General features: G+C 45.0%; 1 protein-coding gene across 1 annotated transcript in view; it reads right to left on the bottom strand.

Moving 5' to 3' along the window:
* Positions 1-3,257: 3,257 nt before the first annotated feature.
* FBXL22 (F-box and leucine rich repeat protein 22) overlaps positions 3,258-19,061 on the bottom strand; it is a 63,295-nt gene continuing 47,491 nt past the window's right edge. The window contains exon 2 of the mRNA XM_086959388.1: positions 3,258-4,915. Within this exon, the coding sequence (XP_086815514.1) occupies positions 4,570-4,915 (346 nt within the window). The 3' untranslated portion in view covers positions 3,258-4,569. The remainder of the gene's footprint in view (positions 4,916-19,061) is intronic.

The raw sequence follows: 19,061 nt of genomic DNA, 5'->3' as shown, positions 1-19,061 counted from the left end.
GCCATGGCACCTGTTTTGGAAATGAGCGTCTCTAGAGCTTCTCATCAGTGAGCGAGGTTGCCTGGCATCCATTGCAGAACTGTACAGAAGGTTTCATCTTCCAATACATTGGATTCAAAGCACGCATTCAAAATATACTTACTTCTAACGAGGCCGTTGCCTGGCACTGCAGTGCAGAAGAGATCTCTCCACTTTGGCAGTCATCGGATGGATCCCGTGCTGTGCCCGGGCCCTGCTGGGGGGCGGTCGGATTTGAAGTTTGCTTCATTCAAGAAGCGCTCTGAGGGAAAAGTAATACAACGGTCGCCCTTCTGAGCGAGTTTATAATGCGCGCCATTTCACCTGAGCGGCCCATTCTCTTGCCACCCTTTCGTCACCCCTCCAGTTTTCATTCACATACAAAACTCATAGCATTGTTGCATTTTTATTATAATATCGCTTCCCGCAAACGCAATGTACTCAACTGTTGCACAGCTATAGAGTACCTGTACAAACCAAACAAAAATACAAACAATATAATAATAATATTAATAATGTTTATGTATATTAAAAAGCCAATGTGTAAGATTTGGTCTCGCAAAAAAATAACTGGCTTAACAGTATGAAGGAATGGATTCCAAACCCCAACTTTTACCAAATGCCAGCTCTCTCTGATTCAATGGGAAGACCATCCTCACACTTAAGGAACAGACTGCCATGAAAATTAAGACACATAGTGTCAGCTGTCATTATTAAAGTGAACCATTCCTCTCAGAAAGCAGTTTCGTAACAGCTGTTCAAGGTTTTGTACAATCACATTTGGAAGGTGACAATGACCTTCTACACATCATCTCTACTTCGCTCTAACACTTCCCGCCACCCTCTAGGTCATGTTCAGCACTAGCTCCCTAAATACTACACACATACATACACCTGGTGCACAGATTATAAGAAAGGCATGCCACAGAAAGGGAAGCCACACATCCTATCGCAGTGCAGGAGGCACATGCTGCTCAGGTGAAAGGATGCTCATACCTCCAGCACAGGGGCTCATCACACTGCCAGGGTGCACAGAATACTACAGCCCCACCACGGGGAGGCAACCTCTGTCACTGCCCAGGAGGGGAGCATCCAGGAGAGAGGCAGACACACAGGGGGAGGAGGAGAGCATCAGGGGAGAGGTAGACACACGGGGAGAGGCTGACACACACGGGGAGAGGCTGACACACACGGGGGAGGCTGGCTCCCCGCAGCCCCAGTGCAGGAGAGCATCAGTCCCCTGTGGACATGCTCTGCGCACCTCCAGGCTAGCTCCTCACCTCCCCAGCTCCCAGCATACCTTCCCATGCCACGGCAGCAGTGCTAGCACCCCCGGGAGGTCCCTCCGGCCTCGCCCGCCCCGGCTGCACGCCCCCGTCCCTCACTCACCACGGCTCCCACGCCCAGCTCTCCAATCACTACAGAGGGGCCGGAACGGCGGCCCCAGAGCTACTTCCGGTAAGGAGACCCTGGCGGACAATCTTCCAATGCTTCCCCTGCTAGCGCTCTGTCTGGCTCCGCAACCATGGCCATGGAAAGAGGACTGAAGGTTGGCTGACAGAGAGGAGAGACTACACGCGGCCATCTCTGGGAAGCAAGTAATAGGCGGAAGTCGTCGTCGTTCAATGTGTAACTTAGTTTATATAAGGAAAGCAAGTAACAGAAAGTCTAAATAACTCTGTAGATACAAATATCTCCTAGCGATCTGTAATTACTGCGTACATTTGATGTAGACCTGAAAATAAATTCGCGAACTCTTTTTTAGATACTTACTTATTGAAAATAGGCACGGTTCCATTCATTAATTTATTTAATACGAAGTAGGAACGACTTAAGACTTTTCATGATAATGGTGACCTTTTATGCCGCACTTAGTTAATTGAATCACACTTTTATGCATTCAAATATGGCCGCCGGGCCAGCAGACAATCACAGCGCGGCCCGGGACACAAGGCACAAGGGGCGGGACTTAAAAAAAGGCATGGAAACGCCCCCGAATCGCGTTTTCACGGGGAAAGCGTGATTGACAGCCAATGTCTTCTAATGGCTAGCCTCCATTTATGGAGCTAGCCAATGGCAGACAGAGGCGGGACGAAGCCTCATACTGTCTCTAACAATAGATTTCGCCCTGGCGGAGCACCTGCTTCGCAGGTGCTACGGCCAGGTCGAAACCTAAAAAGCTACTGCTATTTCAACACTGACAAAAATATGGAAATCTCCAACCCTCTTAAATTAATTGTTCACACCACTTCTTCCTTTTCATGATCTTGACCTGTAGCACAGCCTCCAGAGTGTTAAACCGGAACCGCAAATAGTTAAATCAAGAGCCCTCAAGCACATTGACAACATATTTCGGCAGACTCAATGAATATACTCTGCTCACCCATACAAATGTATCCACATCAGAATTTACACAGACTGTTTGTGCCTTGTCCCTTTGCAACCTGTGTCCTGTGTGCGTTTTTTTTATACCTAATATAGAGGCGCTGCTTTTTTATTTTCTAAGCTTGTCATGCTGGTACCATGCAACACCACAAGCTTGGGGAGTATAAAATAGAGGACAGACCTAGAAAACGGCAGGTCTCACAGACGAACCAAACAAATAATCTGTGGACGCCTGTGTTGGCGCATTTCCAATGCTTACTGGGTCATTTGATAGCGCTGGGCCTTATATTTAGTTGTCCACCTTCTGCCACCTACAGTGCGTACTTGAGGGCAGTTTAGGGGACCCTTGGACTGTTCATTTTCGGGTACCATTCAATGTTATCACCATCTTGCGGTATGTGCAGTGAAGCTCTCATTCAAACTGTAACGTGAGAATGTTCTTATGGTTTCTTTTCACTTAATATATTACTTTTTCCTTTCCGGTAGTGTATTTAATGGAACCTAAACCTTTTCCAAAAAGAAAAGCAGAGTGCAATCTTATTTTTTTAACTGCTGCGTTCGAAACTTGCCAGATCCAGAGAAATATGGATCCTTACTGTCTGTTAATCTAAAATTGTTGTTGGATATCAATATAGTTAAATATTACAATTGTAGTTGTTGCTATTGCACATAAAGCTGCCATTTAAAAAGTGTAAGTTACGAAAATATACCTATTAATTATTTTTACTAATTCAGGGCGGAGAATGTGTGGAGTCAGAAAAATTAAACCTGCAGACATAGGGTCAATGAGTGAAAAAACAGGCAGGTAATGGGCAAACGAGGGCTAACATACATTTACCTGAAGAAAGGATGCATTCTGGGTTCATTGTTGATTTTTTATTTTATGTTATATGAATGAGCTTGTAATCATACTTTGTTGTAAAAATCAATAAATTATTTATCGTCAAAAGGTGGCACGCGTTTCACTCAAATGAAGAACTTTTTGAAGGCTCCCAGCTCAATTCATAAGACCATAAATGTGATATACGGCAAACATGTATTAAAGGTTTAAGGGCCATATGTATCAAGCAAAATTGCGACCGCAAATGGCGAAATTTGCAGAATTTCGGCGTTTGCGATCACAATTTTGCTTAGTGGTATGTATGAGGCAAATCTGCATGCAAAAAAAGGAATCGCAAAATTTGCGATTCCTTATTTTGCGATTGCATTTAAGGAATCACAAATTTTGCGATTCCTTAAATGCAATGTAAGAAGCACCAAAAAAGTACAATTTGGCCTTATGGAATCGTAAATTACCACCAACTTCAAGTTGGTGGTATTTTGCGATTTCTTTGAAAAATGCACTTTTGTGTATTTTTCAAAGTGCAATGTGATGAAGCACATACATGCCCTTAGGGCATGTATGTGCGCCACATGTGCACCCATGCTTATTTTAGGGGTGCAACAGGGTGTCCTTTTGACACCCTTGAAATTGCATTCTCAATTTGCGATTCTCTAATTGCTAATCGCAAATTGAGAATGTCTTACCATTCATTCCTATGGGCCTCTAGGCCTCTAGGCCTCTAGGCCCATAGGAATGAATGGGGAGGTATTCCTTAATTGCGAATCGCAATTTGAGATTCACAATTAAGGACTATGTAGAATTCGCAAAATTTATTGCAAATCCTACATACATAGCATTTTGTGATTCTCAAATAGCAATTCGAAAAAAATGTGAGAATCGCAAATGAGGATTTTGATACATATGACCCCGAATCTCTTCTCCAGTTTCATCTAGTGTTAAAATAATAACTTGCCATTCTGAGGATCTGGTGAAATGTGATACTGTGAACTTGCTTTATGGTATAAGGACTATAATTAAGTTTTGTTGGCTAGATTACTCATATAAAAATTGCTTGGGAACAGGGAAAAATAGCTTACAGTAATATTAAGATTGGGGTTGGTATAACATTAGTCGAGGAAAGCAATGCCATGTGCTGTTACCTAAAAAAACATACAAATTAAAATGTTGAAGGAATTAAAAACGTGTATCATATGAAAGTGAATTCATAAATGGTCCAGTACAATATTTAAGTATCCGTAAGATGTTTTTTGAATGTTCAGTTGCAAAAACATATGTAAATCAGTGTCTGGGGAGTTTGGGCCACAATATTTTCCCATAGTCCTTTAGTACTGTAATAATTTTCTGAAAGTCCTTTGTAGTGCCATCTTTTCTCTGGGTTTGACGTCGGGAATCATATCTGCACTTCTCTCGGCCTTCAGAACGACGGAAGGACATTTCTGGCGCACTTCCTTCAGCCCCGCTTGGCTTATGTTCCGACAGAAGTCCAGGTGCAGCGTGGTGACGGCCCTTCCGGAAGCAGTCACGGCCCGCAGCAGCGCGTCCGTCACCCGCGCGCAGTTCTCCAGCTTGAGGGTTCGAAGCTTCGAGCAGCTTTGCAGAATCAGTGCGACGTACTCGTCCGTCACGTGGCCGCAGCCGGACAGCGTCAGCGACTGCAGGTTTGGACAACTGAAAAATATTAGAATTTCACGTAAGGAAACTTTGTTTGTATATGTATTTTTCAACACATTTACTGCTGCACATACCAGGACGAAGTCTCTCACATTACTTAAATTCTGACTATATTTATGATCAGTGCAATTAAATAGCAAATACATGACAGACTGCAACACATTACCCACCTAAAATGCTATTGAGAGACTCGTCTCGTGACGCCATTAACCAAAAGCCCGGGACGTAGGCTGAGTAGTTTACTATAACCAAATCCCCAGATCGATGGCAAGGTAGGCTTGGAAGCACGTGAACCTGTTATACCAGTTAATACCATGAAAAGGCTAGCACAGCCCATGAAAGGTAGGAAGGAAAGGATTATTAAGGAGTTTGCGTCCTTCAACAGGAATAGACCTCGCGGGTAATGTTCTTGTAGTATTTTTCATAGTTTTCGTTAGGCATAGGTACCCTCTCCGTTCTGATTTAAATGTCACCTCAAATACAATTTCCTAGTAATAGTGTATCTTCAAGTTATTATCAGAGCATTTAAAACCCACTGATCTCAAAAGTATAGGTGGCTTCCAGACAAAATGCAGTTAGGTATTTCAGAAGCCAGAAGCAATGCTGCAGAGCTTGATGTTTGTAAGCACCCTAAAATCAGAAGCAAATTTAAGCGGAGAGATGCTGCTAGTGGGGCCATGTCAGTAGGTAGCCCCTCTTAGGTGTGTCTTTAACACCTCAGTAGGGCCAGCATTCTGGAGCACAGTCATTGTACCATTTGAAAAGAACAGCCAATATTTACTGCAAATAAACACATTCACTGCCTGTATGACACGGAGCGTCCTAGTGATGATAGACTATTCGGAGCTTTCCATTAGGCACTTCCTACAGGCATGACGAGAAAAAGTGTTCTGTACTCCTGCAACCAACTCCTAATGCCAGCAGTCACCACTCTCCCAATAGCCTTTGGGGGTGCCCGATTCTACAAGAGTCTAGATATCTGCCAGAGGGAGCAATTACAGATGAATCCTGGTTTTGGTATTTGGAAAAGTAAGTGTTTACTACTTTAGATGTACGTATGTGATATATTTATATCTATCTACATATATATATATATTCACTGAAAAAAAGGTTACAATGACGTTCTAGTTAGGTGGAAATTTCAGTGCCAACGTAACGTTTTAAACAAAAAAACCCACAGAAATTCACTAGTTATAGTTATCTGTGGAAACTATAACTTGTGCCCCAAGGTAACTATAACTTCTGCCTCGCCATGCACAGTTTTTTCATCAAAGATGTAATTTCACAAGTTGCAGTGATTTTATCAATTATGTCATAGAACATGTCAAGAGTGATGTAATATGAGTGGAAATTAGCAGTACGTGGCGATGGCGCGAGTTGTAGTTACCTTAGGGGGCAAGTTATACTTACTAGAGATAAGTATAACTGGGGAATTTCCGTCTTTTTTTAAATTTAAAAGATTACACTAGGACTGGCATTTATACCTAACAATACCATAATTTCTACGTTTTTATTAGCGTAAAGGAATATTTTATTATTATACGTAAAGCCAAACCCGCCGCTGCGCACATGTGTTGCATGGGGTTTGGCGCAGGCCCCCCCATAGACAGCCAACCCCCTGTTGTGGCCCCTCGCTGGGGGTGGGAGGGTCATGCAGCCCCCTCCCAAAGCCACTTTTGGCACGAAGGCCTTTTGTTTTTGAAAAAGGGGGGTGCACGCTGCCCCAACTCCCTGTGCCCTCTCCCCTTTTTAATGAGTTGGGCCCCCGAGGATGAGTATTATATTATATTATAAAGTGCATACAGGCTTTCTCTTTTCTTTTTTTAAGTTTAATAATCCTTCAGGATTGTGAATCTTTTAAATACAAAAAAATATATATATATATACTTTTTTTTTTTTTTTTATCCGACAAACGCCAAAACTTCGACGGCATCACGGTTCAGCCCGCCCCAGCCATCCAAGTTTGTTGTATTGCCTGACGCGTTTCTGTGGCCAACATACCACTTCATCAGAGGCATTTCTACTGTACGCATTGGAGCGCTCTTATTATACAGCATGCTGATTGGTTGAAAAACCCCTCATGGGTTCAACTGCGTATTTGATTTCTTCGTACAGCATGCCTGGGATGTGTAGTCACATCAAGCTTTCATTGAACACCTATATTAGGTTCCAATGCGTACAGATTTTAGAGAGTCAGTTAGAATCCTTGATAGGATCTGGATGTGATGGGAGCAGGCATTTTTCATCAAGACAGACTGTGCTGGAAACTGGAGCAGGAAGGTTCCTCTGCCTCAGCCTCTCATTCCTTCGAGATGATGCGACTTCCACGGACGGCACCTGTGTCATAATTTTATCCAACAAACGCTGAAGCTTCTCAAAATGCACTCCACTAGTGCGTCTGCCATTCGGCCTCACGGTTCAGCCCGCCCCAGCCATCCAAGTTCGTTGTATTGCCTGACGCGTTTCTGTGGCCAACGTACCACTTCATCAGAGGCATTTCTCCTGTACGCATTGGAGCGCTCTTATTATACTGCATGCTGATTGGTTTAAAAAAACCTCATGGGTTCAACTGCGTATTTGATTTCTTCGTACAGCATGCTGGGATATGTAGTCACATCAAGCTTTCATTGAACACCTATAGTAGGTCCCAATGCGTACAGATTTCAGAGAGTCAGTTAGAATGCTTGGTAGGATCTGGATGTGATGGGAACAGGCACTTTTCATCAAGACACACTGTGCTGGAAACTGGAGAAGGAAGGATCCTCTCCCTCAGCCTCTCATTCCTTCGAGATGGTGCGTCTTGCACCGGACGGCACCAGTGTCATAATTTTATCCAACAAACGCCGAAGCTTCTCAAGATGCACTCGACAGTGCGTCTGCCATTTGGCATAACGTTTTAGCCCGCCCCAGCCATCCAAGGTCGTTGTATTGCCTGGCGCGTTTCTTTGGTCAAGGTACCTCTTCATCAGAGGCATTTCTCCTGTACGCATTGGAGCGCTCTTATTATACTGCATGCTGATTGGTTGAAAAACCCCTCATGGGCTCAACTGCGTATTTGATTTCTTCGTACAGCATGCTGGGATGTGTAGTCACATTGAGCTTTAATGGAACACCTGTAGTAGGTTCCAATGTGTACAGATTTCAGAGAGTCGGTTAGAATCCTTTGCAGGATCTGGATGTGATGGGAACAGGCACTTTTCATCAAGACACACTGTGCTGGAAACTGGAGCATATATCTATTGGCCATGGGGTCCCTCTGCCCCCTCCCCCCACACCCCAAGGACTAGGGGGGCAAGGTATCCCGTGTGTGTGTGTGTGTGTGTGTGTGTGTGTGTGTGTGTGTGTGTGTGTGTGTGTGTGTGTGTGTGTGTGTGTGTGTGTGTGTGTGTGTGTGTGTGTGTGTGTGTGTGTGTGTGTGTGTGTGTGTGTGTGTGTGTGTGTGTGTGTGTGTGTGTGTGTGTGTGTGTGTGTGTGTGTGTGTGTGTGTGTGTGTGTGTGTGTGTGTGTTGTGTGTTGTGTGTTGTGTGTTGTGTGTTGTGTTGTATTGTATTGTATTGCAGGACAAGGGAACTAAGTCTCCGAGCCTTGTAATGTCTGCCAACATCATTTGTATCCATGTTACTGGCAGTCAGTCCGACAGCTCACTTCTGCGGCAGAGTCTGTCATGGGAGCGAGCTTGTCGGAAGGGGAACAAAAAACCCTGGGTCAATGAAAATGCTCTGTTTATTTTTTAACTCGGTTTGCGGGACTCTTGCAAGAGTCCCTTGAACCCAACTGTCCTGATATACAAATATTTTTGGAGCGTAATATCTCCAAAACACAAACATACTGAACGAATTTACACCAAAATAACAAAAAGTATGTATGGACCAAGATCAAGTTTCCTGCAAAATGTGGTGTCATTCCGTTCAGCAGTGTTTGCAGTAGGGCTTCTTAATAAAAGCCTATTACAGATGCATGGGAATTTTGTGTTTTTGGATCCCACCTTTTTCTCATCCTCTGCTTGACAGATCACTCCAAAATTTTCCATGCACAAACTAGTCAAAAAGTAGCTTGTTTTCGGAAAGTTTTGTGAAGATTCGTCAAAAGGAGCCAAAGTTGTTAGCAAAACAACAAAGTCCTTTCTCATGGACGTCCCAGTCCTTCCCAAATTAGATCTCATCCCATGCATCAGCAGTCTTCCCCTATCTAAGAAAACTTTGCATTTAGACAAAAAGCTTGAAATTTACCTACAGTGCCAAAGTGTGACTCTACCCCAAAAGACAGAACAAAAGCCACATCATATGACATCACTTGTTGTCCTCACCAACTAACTTTTAAGCACGAAGGGAGCTCACCAATGGGAAAGAAGAGAGAAAAAACAAGCATAGTGACGAGATTGCCAGTAAGTAACCGGCTCATGCATATGTTTTACACACTGCAGGCTTATAGCGGTGTGCAGCATGGTCGTACACCTTCGTGATTCCGACCCCTTTAACACCCGTATGCATTGTGGAAGTTGTAGCCCTGATACACTCACTTCAGCTGACCAATTAGAGAAACAGGCTTGAAAACTGATTTGCAAAGAGCCAGGCCTCCCACGTAGCCTTCTTGGTGACATGGTGACATGGTGTCACAGGAGCTCACTCCCGACAGAGGCCATGACCGATCAGGATATCAGGTCCAGGTTGGCCTTGCACTCGGAGATAACGCGTGCCCATTTTTAGATCGCAGAGTGCAGGTACTCGTGTCAGCCGCCAGTGACAGCTCGAGGTCCAGTGCGGGTGAATCTGCTTCTGGACAGCTGACCTCCTTGAGCTGGCTGCTGCCCGGGATTTAGTGCTCAGTGGGGGCATGACCTGCCACTTAGCAGGAAATGCAGTTAAACAGGCATGAAGAGGGGGATGGGGGAGGCATCATTTTACTCATCAGGCCCTGGCAGTATTCGCCAACCAAAAACAATTTGGGATTTTTGAGGATTACAAAGTGTCAGGGGAAGATAACCTGATTTAAACGGGGGCAGCTATGCGCGATCCTGCTGCCAATTATGGACTGCCAAATGCTTAGACACGCATTCGAACTCTTCCACTAATGTAGCTATAGTTTGTTGTTGTTTTGTCACCCAACAGCATTCTGCTTGCAGGCCCAAGATGGGAAAAGGAAACTACAAATCCCAGAAACAAGTGTGTTGCTAGCACCTTGGAGTTCAGCCTGGGGGAAGTGGCCAGTGCAATAGACGGTCTAGCGTTGGGAAAGGCCCCGGGCCTCGATAAATTACCAGGTGACCTCTTCAGGTCCCAACCAGAGATCTGGGCGCCCTACTTTCACATCCTTTTCAATTCAATTGCACGTGGAATGGCGATCCCCTGCACTTGGTTGGGGGCAGAGATAGTCCCAATCTTCAAGAAGGGCTGTTCTCTGCTCCCATCCAACTACAGGACGATTAGCCTCATAGATGTCCCCCAAAAGCTTTATTCTCGACTTCTATTGGACCAACTCCTGGACTGGATGGAGGATAATGAAATTCTAAGCCCCCTCCAGGCTGGCTTCAGGAAGAATACGTCCACCATGGACCAAATCTTCCGCCTCGTCCTCCTTTTTTGGAAATCGGTGAGGATTGAGGGAGGGAGATTGTACATGGTGTTCGTAGACCTGAAGTCAGCATTCGACTTGGTACCACGGAAAAAACTCTGGGAGGTCCTTAAGGAGATGGGAGTTCCCACCCACCTACTACAGGCCATAATAAGACTCCATCAGGGCAATTTTGCCCAGGTACGATGTGGGAGGGGTGGAGTTCTGTCAAAAAAGTTTCCTGTTTCCAGGGGGGTTAGGCAGGGATGCGTCCTGGCTCCTACTCTCTTTTGTCTTTACGTTAATAGTGTCATCACACACTTAGTTGACGTGAGGGACAACGACGCCCCGGTTTTGGCTGGCAGGAGGGTGCCGGCAATCATCTTTGCTGACGACACCCTCCTGCTCTCCAAATCCCCCATGGGAATTCAGCGAATCCTAGATGGATTTGGTCTTTTCTGTAGGCAGTACGGTCTTGAGATCAACACAGGGAAGACCAAATTTATGATTTTCAACCCCTCCCCCACAACCAGACCCAACCCATCCCTGAATTCCACAGTACTGGAGAGGGTTAAAACATTTCAGTACCTGGGCGTAACCTTACATGAGAACCTATCCTGGGGACCACAGATTTCAAGCTCGCGAATAAGGCTTTCTCAACTGTCTGGGGCCATTCTAAGGGTCACGAACACCTCATCATACAAACCCATAGCTCCTGCAGTTGAAATGTATAAAACACAAGCGAAGTCAGCTGCACTATACGGCAGTGAACTATGGGGACATCAAGCTGCAAATGAATTGATGAGTGTCGAAAATAACTTTCTGAGGCGTCTTCTGGCCCTCCCAACTGCAACTCCTTTGTTTCCCTTACGCCTAGATTTGGGCCTACCGTCTATTAGGGAGGACATTGAATCTAAACCATTAAGATTCTGGCACAGACTTTGGTCAACAAATGAGCTTAGACATTACAGGCAAGATCTTGTGCATGTCATGAATTTAAATCATAGTGACAAGTTCCTTGGCTATCCTTTGTTAAGCAATAACTGTTCCGGCTCGGCTTCAAGGAGCTGTGGGAGTCCCCGGAATCAGGCTGTAATAGGGTCCCCCGGAAAAGACTCGTGGAAGCTTACAAGGAACAAAGTCTTGCCTCCCAGGTGCTTGCACCCCGCACTGGCACTTTAACACAACGTTTTACTGAATCCAAAAATTCTTATAAGTTTGAAACCTTTATGGATTTTATCTACCCGACTTTGGCAAGAAAGCTATTTATACAGTGGCGGTTTGGCACCCTACCCATTAAGTCCTTTACCAGCAAATGGACCAATGGAGGGGACAAAATATGCCCTGGCTGTATTCCTGCGATGAGGAGAAAATTCATGTTCTGTTTTTCTGCCCTACCTACAAGTCACCTAGGAAATATTGGCTTGTGCCTCTATGTAGGAATATGGGCATAAGGAACTGTGTAACATCGTTCAGAATATTTAAAACTGATTCCTCCCCTCACATTGTATTCGCAGTTGCAAAATATCTTCTGGCCATGTGGCGCATTAGGTCCAAGTTGCTCAAAGCAAGACCACCATAGGACTGTATGCCTACCCCCTTGTGCCATTGTAACCTCTAGCTTTCGCCGACACTGTCTCCCACTACATTTTGTCTCACCCTCACACCCAATGATATGAAATGTTGTTGTTTGTTCCTTTTATGCACTTTATATGCCTGAATTTTAAATGCCATCAAACGATTGTATGTTTGTATGTTTTTATGTATCTTTTATGGCCTAAATGGCCGAAATAAAGAATTTTTGGATTGGATTGGCTAGCTGAAAAGCTGCGGCCAGAGAAAGGTGACCTGAAGTCAAGCCATAAGAGATGCTGTACCTCTTGATGTCACCGTAGCCCAGCAGTCATTTTTACGAACTAATTTCTTCCTTTAAGACATAGAAAACCATCAGTAATTTTTAAGCCTGTCTAGGTGGCTCGATTCCTCGCTGCTCTATATAATCTGCATCATAAGTCACTATCAACTGCATCATAAGTCGCTATCAACTTTGCCATAGCTCACTTTATGCACCGTCCTGGAATGGGAAACTAGGGCTAAGCTGGTGATCAGGTAGGCTGTGTGATTGGTGAGCAAGCAACAGACCCGCCCACTGAATCACTATGTTTGACACACATTTATGTTTTATGTATAACACCCCTTTGTGTCGATTTCACTAGTCATAAAATCTCTTTGCCACTTCCATTATGTATTTCACAGTACCTAACATCCCATTTGCCACTTCCAGCATGTAAAACTCAGCTTTTTATTTTCACCAGGCCTCTGTATCACTTGAGCATACATTTATTTTCCTCACTTTCACTATGTAAAACATCAATCTTTTTAGGTTTACTAATCTGCATCACTTTCGCTATGTATAACACCCTCGATAGCACCTTTACAATATCTACGCCCGACCACTTTCAGTGTATATTTCACCATCTATGACACCCCTCTCTGTCACTTCACCAAATAACATTCTCACGAGGTACAACACCCTCTTCACCATGTATGATGCTTCTCTCTTCCACTTTCACTATGTATAACAACCTTCGGTGTCACGTTCAATACATATTTCACCATGTAATACACAAACGTGCAGACATATGCGTCTGCTCACAGGAATGTTCAGGGTCTGAGTAATATGTGGACGTGTGCTATAGATACAAGTGATGGAGCAAGGATTCGCATTGAACGTGACTTTCTTGAATTCAGTCCTCTCAACATAATGTTAATAAATTAATCAACATGTTTGTTCTATTAATATCGCATTTTACATAAACATTGGGTATCCAGATGACGCTTGCATATGTGTTTTACTAAAAATAACTTGCTTGCATTATAATGGCTGCTGCTACGCGGGATCTTCTATTGCGCATGTGTCTGTCATAATCACGTGACATGACGTATCTTTCGCATGGGGGAAACGTTCGCTTCTGCGCACTATAATTAAAATGGCTTCTTTGTGTAACCGCATGCATGAAGCTTGCACTGCTGCTTTTGCTAAGCTATTCGTACTGCTTAACCATAACGCAATAGTTAAAAATAAAGTAATGGGAATAGAGCAGAAATAAGTGGTATACAGTACATCATTTATTCTGTGTTCTAAAATTGTTTCTTTTCTACTTTTCATGCACCGTGATCCAAATTCCATAGTGAGCTGAAGCCATTTGCCATTGAAACTCAGCCAAAGGACAGTCTCAGCCAAGATGCGCCTGAGAAGATCAACTAATGACCCCACGAAAGGAATCCCAAATATACTAATATTTAATACATTGTATGCGATATTAAATTCTCTATTGTTGGGTGGAATAAAGATGTCATGAGAACCTAAATTGATGGGCGGAAACATAAATTTAAATATGAGACGGAAAAGGTTTCATTTTGGTGTGGTGTGATGACCTCTCCTCCTCTTTTGTCCAATCGAAATTGGGGATTCTTACACTTGCAACATTGGGGTGGTGGGGGTTGGGGGGTGGGGGGGTACACTGACCTGGAAAACAGTATAACTAGGGTAGGTTTAGTTAGTTAATTTGTCCGACTTGTCCGAATAGCTGACCTGTCACTGATCCAACGCACTCAATAGGTGATCGAGAGCAGAGGTGCTGCGAAGCATTGTCAGAAGATTCGCTGACCCAATCGGGGTCCAGGAAGCTGAGGTGCTGGCGAAGCACTTTGTCGGCGAAATCAATAACCCAATCGGGGTTCTGACTGTTAGCTGCAGAGAGGGAGTAGCGCAGGCGTTGCAACTGAACTGCGGGTGCCGGTCTTAACCTTTGGTGGTCCTAAACTGATCCAAATCTGGTTTTTCCTGTCCTGATTCTGATCTGCACCTGCTGGCCTACTGGCAACTGCAACTTTTGGGGTTTTCTGTCCTTCAACTGACCCGTGGCCAGGGTTGGTCTTCACACCATTTTAGGTAAATATAAATCTGTGTGGGTTTGTCATCGTATTTTTGTTCCTTCTCTTTACCCTCTCTAAACGTGAAGTTTTGATTATATATATATATATGTTCCCTTTTCTTACTCGCCCTATGGTTTTAATCTTAAGAAAATCTTGATTAACATGTTCCTTTTTCTTACCTTCCTTTTGATAAATGCTCAAAATCGTTTGATTATATAGCATGTTCCCTTTCTTACCTTCCTTTTGATAAATGCTCAAAATCGTTTGATTATATAGCATGTTCCCTTTTTTACCTTCCTTTTGATAAATGCTCAAAATCGTTTCATTATATAGCATGTTCCCTTTCTTACCTTCCTTTTGATAAATGCTCAAAATCGTTTGATTATCTAGCATGTTCCCTTTTTGTTACCTTCCCTTATTGCTAAATGATCAAAATCAGTTTAATACATCTTTTGCATAGTTACATTCTAGTTCTGATTTTCATTATTGAGAGTCTTGTGGTGTTTAATATTTGGATCATGACAATTTAAGAAACTTAGATAAAGAGTTTAAAACTTTCCTGAGTCTGTGGTTATTATATGAGTGCAAATGTTATTTTACTATTATGCTAACATTCTGATCAAATAGGTTTACAGGTACCAGTGAAAAGGATTGGTAAGTCAATGGTATTTACCAGTAAATAAAATAGACTGATAGTAGAGCCAAGGTTACCTGGTTAAAGTTATAAATGATTGATTATGGGCCCAGGTGAGTATGGTAAAATTCTAGTCGGGTGACCTGCGCTCTCTATCACAAGCATTGGCATAGCCAATAGGTCTCGGCTTTGGGACCTTATAAGTATTTAGCCTTGCAGCACATTATCCTAAGTCCTACAACATCTTTTCTCACCAAAGCTGTCTGTACAAAACAGGAGAGAGATGGCATGAAAGAGGGGGGCTAAATGAGTGGGAGAAGAAGAAATCTGGAGCTGTTTCAGGTCAAGACTGAGGAGCATCTGAAGAACTGCATGTTATTCGAGTAGTTGGATCACTGTGAAGGGTTGTATTGCCATTGTACCCTTTTGCTTTTTCGCAACATCATTTTAAGTACAGAATAATTGATTTGTTTATTCTGAAACTGTTTGGTATTGAAGGAGTCCACTTCCATTTCCAGTAGAGACTTATTTTTAATGTACCAGTTTAGGCACAACACTTTAAAACAATCTGCGAAAGGCGATTTGCTGAGTTTCGGACTATCCAACCTGCCGACTGGGGTTGCATCTGACCGACAACATGATCTCCTGCAGGATTTGTTCTGTCCTCAAGATGTCAAACTGTTTGTGACTCATCTACCTCCACTTGACATAGAGTTCTGGACAAGATGTCTGCCTGAGAGTGGGAGAGCTGCCTGAAGTGAGAAAAAAAAATCCAAAAAAAGGGACACCAGAATTTACAGGGACATTTGCCCACAGCATCCTGGAGACTGCAAATGAAGCATGAGTAAAGCAAAGAGCTGGTGGTTGAGCTGATCTAGTGGTCCAGGGAAGAATGGCGACGATCTAAAAATTCCCAAGTGTGGAAACTTTAGCAAAATTGCTCTCATGGACCACCAAAGGAAACTTTGTGCTTCCACCATTTCCCGGTCCTACACCACTGCCTTCCTACCAATTCCACCTTGGTGGGTATCACACTTGGGGGTGTAGACCTTCCCCAAGATGGACTTCAGGTTTGTCCAGGCATGCTGGGATTTTGAGAGTTTCAAAGTGTTGAAAGTCTAATGCTTGTGGGAGCCCCGAACAAGAGGTGCCTGATTCCGTTCTTGTGTATGCAGGCTGGAAGAAACACCTGGCTGCTGAGTTTTCGGTCAGCAGGGGAGGTTTTCACACCTCCTCTTTATGCACCTTCTACCTGAACTCTCCAAGACAGTTGTGTTTGTGCGATCAACCTTGGATGACAATGATAGTACCTTGTTTTACACTCCTATTAATCAAGAATTTTTTGATGATTCTAATAACTGACCAGCAGCTGTTGATAGTACCCTTTAAAATGGAAGTTAATTTATCAACCTCAGCAGGATGAAGGGTTGGGTTATCTAGGCCCAAATGAAAACCTGTGATTTGCAGATTTCATGATTATTTCTGTAAGAAGATGCACTAGCTGCTTTCAACATTAGGAATCCCTGCCCTCTATTTGTTCTTGCTGTGAGTCTCGCCAAATCAGACTCTCAGCCACTTCATACATCACAACGTGGCTGTAATTGCCATAAGCAGCCAGTTCCAAGGGAGGGTTAGAGTATAAATATATTACTAAGGCAGTGAAATGCACACCTAGAAAATGCTGATTTCCTCTGTCCCTGGGGTCGTGTAATTTGGCCATGGGAGTTGTAAATGTCAAGCAGATGTGTTGATTGGATGAAACAGTGTGCCGGTGTTATTTATTTTTTAATCATGGGAGAATCACCTCAAACTTCAGCTGGAAATAGGTGGTTCTCGTGGTAATCCAGCTTTAAGTCTCTGTAGGCAGAGGGCAGTGCCAGTGGTGGAAGAGGGGGCAGTGCCAGTGGCGGAAGGGGGAGCGCAAGTGGTGGAAGTTGAAGATTGCTAAAGAAATAGTTTGGGACCCTGCTATTGTTATTACAAAGTAAGCACTGCAGCCAAATAAGTGAATTTTTACAACTTGCCCATGACACCCCCTTACCTTCAATGACATCCGGGCCCTCTATAAAATAAGCTGGACATGTATGCATGCAAATTTTGCAAAAAGTTCTTCATGAACAGTCTTTGGTCATTTTGTGAAGGGGGGATTAGCAAATGCATTATCTGATTGATTGTTAACATAAAAACACATCTAGAGTGATAAGGCAAAGATTTAAAAACCTACCGCTAAGATCTGTCATGCAGTAACATACTCTAATCTTAGTGGGCGCACTCAACATGTTAATCTTCAGAGGTATACATACGTATCACTGAGGTGTGTTAATATCACCTATTACAGTGCTTCAAATCGGCAAGCCCGTGATAGCTGCTACCTACATTTGCTTTACATCACACAGTTATTCCTCTTGAAAGTGAGATGAAGCCATAGGATACAGTACACTGGTTGTGCTCGCTGCATTCACTTACCTGATGTAGGGAACTAGGGGATCCATGTGGTGGAGGAGGACGGCGGTGACGAAGGAGAAGATGAAGGAAGCCGAGGACCAGACTACCAATGCCCAGGGCCAGAAGCACAGGCCCTGCTGGAACCACCACCTGCCTCCGCCCGCAGATGACAATACAAACTATCTGGGGGCTATTTAAGCTCTTTTGAAACAGCACCTGTGTAACGTAGTGCGTCACAAAATTAAATAAACACAAAAACGAAGTACAGAAACCTGGGGGCAGGAGTAGTCCCCAGAAGGGGGCGCGCCATGCGCACTCTAAGGGCCGGGAGGCTCGGAAGCACCAGCGCTGTTCAAGTGCTACCACAGCCTCACCGCTTCACACGCGCCACTGTTAGTTTATACAGAATAGCCACGTGAGTGTCCCAAAATGCGGTGTCGTACAGCTGCTCGTCTGCTCTCGCAGTGAGTACTTTCAATTTCCATTCTGTGATGTAGGGGCAGGATGAAGCCAACCTGAAAGAGCCACTTTTTTTCTACTTTTACAAGGTCGGCAGCCTTGGGGGGGGCAATCGTGTACTTTTCAGAGGCTGGCGACAACAATGACGAGGAGCGGCGATGCCGGGCCCCGGGGGAAGCACAGTCACAGACTAGTCTTCCCCCGGGGTCTTTCGCGCAGGATAGGACAGGCAGGGGAAGGGGAGGAGTTAGGGGGTGGGTATATAGGCGCTGGGGAGGAAGGGAACTTCCTCTTCCTGCGCCTGGCACCATCGGGAGGGAGAAAGAAAGGGATAGTGTGCACAGGTTAGGGTCAGTGTTTAGAGTAGGCCGGGGTGATTTTTGACTTGCTCACGTTGCGTGGCTGTCCGACGGCAGCAGGCACAGTTTCCCACGCCGGCCGCGTGTGCATCGGCAATGTCGGGAGTTTCGGCGGAGGAAGTGCGCGTCGGGAGAGAAGATCTCCTGCAGCCAGGTGTGTAGGGCCAGTCCTGGGTCGGGTGCGCCAGGACCCCGCGCGCGGCCTCGGCGAGGGTCGCGGTGGTGGTCATTGCCTGTCAGGAGGATGAGGTTTCAGGGCAGGGACCGGCGGCTGGGTGTGGGTGGGGCGGAGCACCGAGGGACTCGGCGCGGGCGGGAAACGAAAGAGCCTGCCCCCGCGAGTCTTCCCCCCGCTCCAGTTCTTGCCCGGGGCGTCAGGGTATGTAAAGGGGGGCGCGGAGCCCCAGCAGGAGCAACAGGTTACTGCACCAGTGTTGGTAGAAGTGGGGGAGGGGGCAGGGCCAGGCACCAGGTTGTCTGCTGTTGCTGGGGACCTCCCTGGGGTTGAAGGGGTGGTCCAAGCTTTTGAGGAAGGGGGATCATGTGGAGGTCCTGTCCTTGGGGTTGGGCAAGGCTGGGGGCACAGGGTCAAGGGTCGTGGGGCAATGGGATGATGCCCCCATCGACCTGTCTACGAGTTCTAGGCCGCCCAGCCCTGCCCCTGAGGGACGGGAGTCGGCTAGGAGGCTGGTGGAGGAAGGGGTGTTTCCTGGGCCTGGATTTCTGGGTGTTGGGGGGGGGGGGGGGCCCGGGTCCT

This window comes from Lissotriton vulgaris, chromosome 2_2 (assembly GCF_964263255.1).
Source record: "Lissotriton vulgaris chromosome 2_2, aLisVul1.2, whole genome shotgun sequence".
NCBI classification, from domain to species: Eukaryota; Metazoa; Chordata; class Amphibia; order Caudata; family Salamandridae; genus Lissotriton; species Lissotriton vulgaris.
The sequence above is the reverse complement of the archived record's forward strand: the minus strand, read 5'-3'. Positions and strand labels throughout refer to the sequence as shown.